At 43.1% G+C, this 6,234-nt stretch overlaps 1 protein-coding gene and 1 non-coding gene across 2 annotated transcripts; one reads left to right on the forward strand and one right to left on the reverse strand.

The window, feature by feature from the left end:
• Positions 1-299: 299 nt before the first annotated feature.
• Positions 300-406, reverse strand: LOC126679655 (small nucleolar RNA R71). The gene has a single exon (XR_007640941.1). It is a non-coding gene; the product is annotated as a small nucleolar RNA R71 (small nucleolar RNA).
• Positions 407-1,979: 1,573 nt separating this feature from the next.
• On the forward strand, positions 1,980-5,310 carry LOC126678441 (uncharacterized). The gene is made up of 4 exons (XM_050373339.1): positions 1,980-3,477; positions 3,664-4,236; positions 4,588-5,004; positions 5,276-5,310. The coding sequence occupies exons 1-4, from the start codon at positions 1,980-1,982 to the stop codon at positions 5,308-5,310; spliced, it is 2,523 nt and encodes an 840-aa protein (XP_050229296.1).
• The last annotated feature ends 924 nt before the right edge of the window (positions 5,311-6,234 follow it).

A 6,234-nucleotide genomic window follows, 5' to 3' on the forward strand; every position in this document is an offset into this window, starting at 1 on the left:
TACTCGCTAACAATTTTGAAATCAAGCCGGGAACGATTCAACTACTTGAGAGTCGTTGTCAATTTTATGGGTTGGAACGCGAGGATCCAAACGCCCATCTTTCAAAATTCACGGAGGTATGCAACACATTCAAAATCCATAATGTGACGGAGGATCAAATCAAGCTTCGTCTTTTTCCTTTCTCTTTGAGGGATAAGGCGAGGAATTGGATTCAATCACTTCCAAGCACCTCAATCACAACATGGAAGCAATTGGCACAAGCTTTTCTCAATAAGTATTTCTCTATGGGTAAGACCGCGAGGATGACCAAGGAAATTATAGATTTTCTCCAATTACATGGTGAATCTCTATACCAAGCTTGGGAACGTTTCAAAGAGCTTCAAAGAAATTGTCCGCATCATCATCTAGGAAGGGAGCATCTTGTCTCTATTTTCTACAATGGTACCAATGAGGCTACACGGGCAACAATTGATGCGGCATCGGGAGGATCACTTATGAAGAAAACTTATGATGAGGCCAATAACTTGCTAGAGGAACTCGCTACAAATAGTTGTTCTTGGTCAACCGAGCGGTTGAGGCAACCACCTCAAAAGGGTATCATGACCCTCGAGCAAACCCAAGAATTTGAAGCAATGAAAGCGAAGAATGCGACACTTCTAGCACAACTCGAGATGTACAAACAACAAGCAAATCAAAGGAATGCTCAACTTGCGGTAGTTCAAATGGGTTGCGAGACTTGTGATGGGCACGATCATTCGGGAATGGATTGCCCCGTCCTACATCAAAACTCAAATGAGCAAGTCAACTATGTCAATGGGCAAAGGCAAGGCAATGACCCATATTCCAACACCTATAATCCGGGGTGGAGGAATCATCCTAATTTTTCGTGGAGGGAAAATGCGGGTCAAGCCAATGCCAACCCAAATATGGGAGGAGCAAATTTTCAAGGAGGAAACCGTGGTCCACAAAACCAAGGCAACTTCAACAACTACCGACCACAACCCCCACCCGGTTTTCAAAATCGGAATACGGATGAGGGGAGCAAGATTGACAAGCTTATTGAGGAAGTTAGAACCGGTTTTAAGAACCAAGCTTCCGTCAATCACCATCTCGAGACTCAAATTTCTCAACTTGCCATCTCGCTTCAAAACAGAGCTCAAGGGGGTTTACCGTCTACAACGGAGTCAAATCCAAGGGAGCAAGTAAAAGCCATTGAACTCCGAAGCGGGAAAGAACTTGATGATCCACATGCAAGTAAAGAGAAAGCGATCGATCTAACAATGGGAACAAATGAGGAGGAAGTAACCGAACTTCCATATGTCAAACCGCCACCTCCTCCTCCATTTGTGCCAAAGGTCCCTTTCCCGGGACGATTGAAGAAGACGCCGGATAACCAAAAATTCCATAAATTTCTGGAAATTTTCAAGAAGCTCCAAATCAATATAAGCTTTGCGGATGCTTTGCGTGAGATGCCTCAATACGCGAAGTTCCTCAAAGAAATCATAACGAAGAAAAGGAGTTGGGACGACAAAGGCACAATTTCCCTAACGGAAAATTGTAGCTCACTCATCCTTAGTGACTTGCCCACCAAGCTTAAGGACCCAGGGAGTTTTACAATTCCATGCAAAATAGGCGATTTAAATTCAATTAATTGTCTATGTGATTTAGGGGCAAGTATCAATCTAATGCCTTTGTTTCTTTTCAGGGATATTTTTGGTGATCAAACTTTGAAGCAAACATCAATGATGCTTCAATTGGCGGACCACTCCCTAAAAAAGCCATACGGAGTGGTAGAAGATGTTCTAGTCAAAGTAGACAAATTCATCTTTCCGGTGGATTTTGTCGTACTTGACTATGCGGCGGATAAAACATGCCCTATGATTCTTGGGCGCCCTTTCATGAACACGGGGAGGGCATTGATAGATGTGCACGCCGGACGACTCACTTTGCGTATCGATGATGACAAAGTAGAGTTTGATATGAAAAGGATTATGCGCAACACTTTTGAGGAGGTGGAATGCATGAAATTGGATATGGTTGATGGAATTGTGGAAGAACTTTTCCCGGTTTCAAAAGTCATATTCCATTCCGAGGAGACACAAGCAACTTCCGAGGAAGAATATTCCAAAGAAGATGAGCCGAAAGCCGAAAATTTGATTAGAAGAGAGAGCGTGACACCACCTTCTTCTATCTCTCCACCAAAGGTTGAGCTTAAAACGTTACCATCTCACTTACGGTATGCGTTTTTAGGCGACAACATGACTCTTCCCATCATCATCTCAAACAACTTGTCGGAAACACAAGAAGCGAGAGTTGTCAAAGTGGTGAAGCAACATATATTGGCGATCGGTTGGCAAATTTCGGACATCCGAGGAATTAGTCCCTCGGTGGTCATGCACAAGATCCACCTAGAAAACGAGTCAAGAGCATCGGCTCAAAGACAACGGCGTTTGAATCCAAATATGAAGGAGGTCGTGCACAAAGAGATAGTAAAACTTCTCGACGCCGGAATTATATACCCCATATCCGATAGTGCGTGGGTTAGTCCCATTCAATGCGTTCCAAAGAAAGGGGGGATGACGGTGATTGAGAACGAGAAGGGTGAGCAAATTTCCACTAGGACGGTAACGGGATGGCGTGTTTGTATTGACTACCGCAAGTTGAATACGGAGACGAGGAAGGACCATTTTCCGTTACCATTTATCGATCAAATGTTGGAGCGGGTAGCGGGCCACGCTTATTATTGTTTTCTCGATGGTTATTCCGGGTACAATCAAATTCTTATCTTCCCGGATGACCAAGAGAAAACAACTTTCACATGTCCTTATGGAACGTTTGCTTACCGGAGAATGCCTTTTGGTCTTTGTAATGCACCGGCAACATTTCAACGATGTATGACTTCCATCTTCGCCGATATGATTGAAGATATTATGGAAGTCTTCATGGATGATTTTTCGGTATTCGGGGACTCTTTTGAGATATGCTTAAATAATCTTGAACGAGTGTTGGCCCGGTGTGAGGAGACCAATCTAGTCTTGAATTGGGAGAAGTGCCATTTCATGGTAGAGGAAGGAATTGTCTTGGGACATAAAATCTCCAAGGACGGCATTGAAGTAGATAGAGCAAAAACGGAAATCATCGAGAAACTACCACCACCAACTACCGTAAAAGGAGTTCGTGCCTTCTTAGGGCACGCCGGGTTTTATCGACGATTCATCAAAAATTTCTCTTCCATTGCTCGTCCTTTAACTAATTTACTTGTTAAAGATATTCCTTACGAATTTACTAATGATTGCCTTGATGCTTTTGCTAGGTTGAAGGAAGCCCTTATCTCGGCCCCAATTATTTCATCACCCGATTGGACTCTTCCTTTCGAACTCATGTGTGATGCAAGTGATATAGCACTCGGGTGCGTATTGGGGCAACGGAGGGAGAAAAAGCTTCACGTGATATACTATGCAAGCCGGACATTGGCGGGTGCTCAACTCAATTACACCACCACCGAAAAAGAGATGCTTGCGGTGGTGTTCGCATTGGATAAATTTCGGTCGTACTTACTTTGCTCTAAGGTTATCATCTATACGGACCATGCGGCCCTTCGATACCTTTTTGCAAAGCAAGATGCTAAACCGAGACTAATCCGATGGGTGCTCCTTATGCAAGAGTTTGACATCGAAATTCGCGACAAGAAAGGAACGGAGAACGTCGTCGCCGATCACTTGTCAAGGTTAGAGATTCCGGAACCAATTATAAGTGGCGTAGAGATTAATGAAACGTTTCCGGATGAGATGTTGATGGTACTTTCGGAAGTGGAAACGCCATGGTATGCGGATATCGCAAACTATCTATCTTCCGAAATAATGCCACCGGATTTGACTTACCACCAAAGGAAGAAGTTCTTGAGCGATGCTAAACGATTTCTATGGGAGGAACCGTACCTCTTCAAGGTGTGTGGAGATGGGATTTTGAGGAGATGTGTACCACTACAAGAGATGATGCCTATACTTAGTCAATGCCATTCCTCGGACTATGCGGGCCATTATGGTACATCAAGGACCGCCGCTCGTGTGCTAGAGTGCGGATTCTTTTGGCCTACGCTATTTCGTGATGCGAAAGACTTTGTTAGTCATTGCGATCGATGCCAAAGAGTGGGGAACATATCGAAGAGAGATGAAATGCCGCTTACCAACATTCAAGAGGTGGAACTTTTTGATGTGTGGGGAATAGACTTCATGGGTCCTTTTCCTATGTCGTTTGGAAAGCAATACATATTGGTGTGCGTAGATTACGTTTCAAAATGGGTAGAGGCGGAAGCATTACCCACTAACGATGCCAAAGTGGTGTTGGATTTTCTCAAACGTTTGATGAATCGATACGGTACTCCTAGAGCAATAATAAGCGACGGTGGATCTCACTTTTGCAATAGGCAATTCGATGCCTTGATGCGGAAATATAAAGTCTATCATCGGGTCGCTACTCCGTACCATCCTCAAACAAGCGGGCAAGTTGAAGTTTCTAACCGTGAGCTAAAGAGAATTCTAGAGAAAACGGTTAATAACACAAGGAAAGATTGGTCACTGAAACTAGATGATGCATTATGGGCATATCGTACGGCTTTTAAAACGCCCCTCGGTATGTCTCCATATCGTATTGTTTTTGGGAAAGCATGCCATCTTCCGGTGGAACTTGAACATCGAGCATATTGGGCCATTAAAAAGCTCAATTTTGACCTTAAAGCGGCGGGGGAGAAACGTATGCTTCAACTCAATGAGTTGGACGAATTTCGGTTAAATGCCTATGAAAACGCCAAGCTTTACAAAGAAAAGACGAAACGATGGCATGACGCTCATATCGTGCCCAAAACGTTTGTGGAGGGCTCTTTTGTCTTGCTCTACAACTCGCGCCTCAAATTATTTCCCGGGAAATTAAAATCCCGTTGGAGCGGTCCTTTCAAGATTCGAACGGTGGCAAGTCATGGAGCTTTGGAATTGGAGAATTCTAGTGGTGAAATCTTCAAAGTAAATGGACAACGGTGCAAGCCGTATCTTGGACCTTTGACGGATCAAGTAGTGGACCAAATCACGTTCACCACTCCTACATAAATTCCGGGCCACGGTCTAGCTTTTGACCAAAAATAAAGCGCACTCGAGAGGCAATCTCGAGAGGTTACGTGTTTTGTTTTATTTATTTTATTTTCCTTTTATGCGTATTTAAATTTTAATCTGTTTATTTATTTCCGTTTAATTCCGGGGTGTGTTTTTGTGTGTTTTTGCAGGTATATACATGATTTCAGGAGGTTTCCGTTCGTGAAATACCTTTCCCGTTCGAAAAAAGGCAAATTTTGCCTTTGTCCCGTTCGGGAAAGGCTATTTCCGTTCGGGACAAAGCCCTCAGCCCTAATTTTTTTCGAACGGAAAAGGGTCATTCCGTTCGGGACTAGGCAAAATTTGCCTTTGTCCCGTACGGGACACACCCTTCCCGTTCGAGAAAGAGCTCTCGGCTTCTCACTTTTCCGAACGGGAAGGGTAGTTCCGTTCGGAACTAGGCAAAATTTGCCTTTGTCCCGTTCGGGACACCATTGTTCCGTTCGGGAACAAGGAAAATTTTGCCTAAGTTTCGAACGGGACATGAATTAAGCCTAATCCCGTTCGGGATTAAATTATTCCCGTTCGGGAAACATCAAAAATTTTGAAAAATTTGAATTTTGAATTTTGAATTAAAGTGTAGTAGATTTCTTGGGACTTGTGTTTCTTTTGAGATTTGTGTTTCTTTTGAAACTTGTGTTTCTTTGAGATTTGTGCTTGGTAAAAATTTGAATTTTTCACTTGGATTGATGATTTGGCAAATCCGAACCATTCATTAGTGTGTTACTTTCACTTGGATTGATTACATGGCTTCGATCTAAACCGTTAAATCAATTTCAAGTTATTAAATGAAGGGTTTGAAATTAGTGGAGGGAAATCTTGAGATTTGATTTATTTTTCCTATAAATACCTTGCATTTTTCTACTTTCTATTTCACACATATTCTTCTTCTAATATTCTTCTTTTCTTATTCTCCAAATTTATTAGAAATACTCTCATTCCGCAATCATGGTGCGAAGCAAGAATGCCGAAAATCAACCAATCCGTCGTTCAAGCACGAGAAATCAAGAAGCGGCGAATCCACCCTTACCGGCCGTGGGAAGGGTACGTACTAAATCAACCGCTCCATCCTCATCTCGGGTGAACACCT

Source organism: Mercurialis annua, linkage group LG4 (genome assembly GCF_937616625.2).
Source record: "Mercurialis annua linkage group LG4, ddMerAnnu1.2, whole genome shotgun sequence".
Lineage (NCBI taxonomy): Eukaryota > Viridiplantae > Streptophyta > Magnoliopsida > Malpighiales > Euphorbiaceae > Mercurialis > Mercurialis annua.

Excerpts from the sequence above, each read along its gene's own strand:
- LOC126678441 (XM_050373339.1), top strand. The coding sequence starts at position 1,980 with ATGAAAAGGATTATGCGCAACACTTTTGAGGAGGTGGAATGCATGAAA. Across the intron at positions 3,478-3,663 it reads TGCAAGCCGGACATTGGCGG|AGTTTGACATCGAAATTCGC; the intron begins GTGCTCAACTCA and ends TCCTTATGCAAG. Across the intron at positions 5,005-5,275 it reads GGAATTGGAGAATTCTAGTG|GTATATACATGATTTCAGGA; the intron begins GTGAAATCTTCA and ends GTGTTTTTGCAG.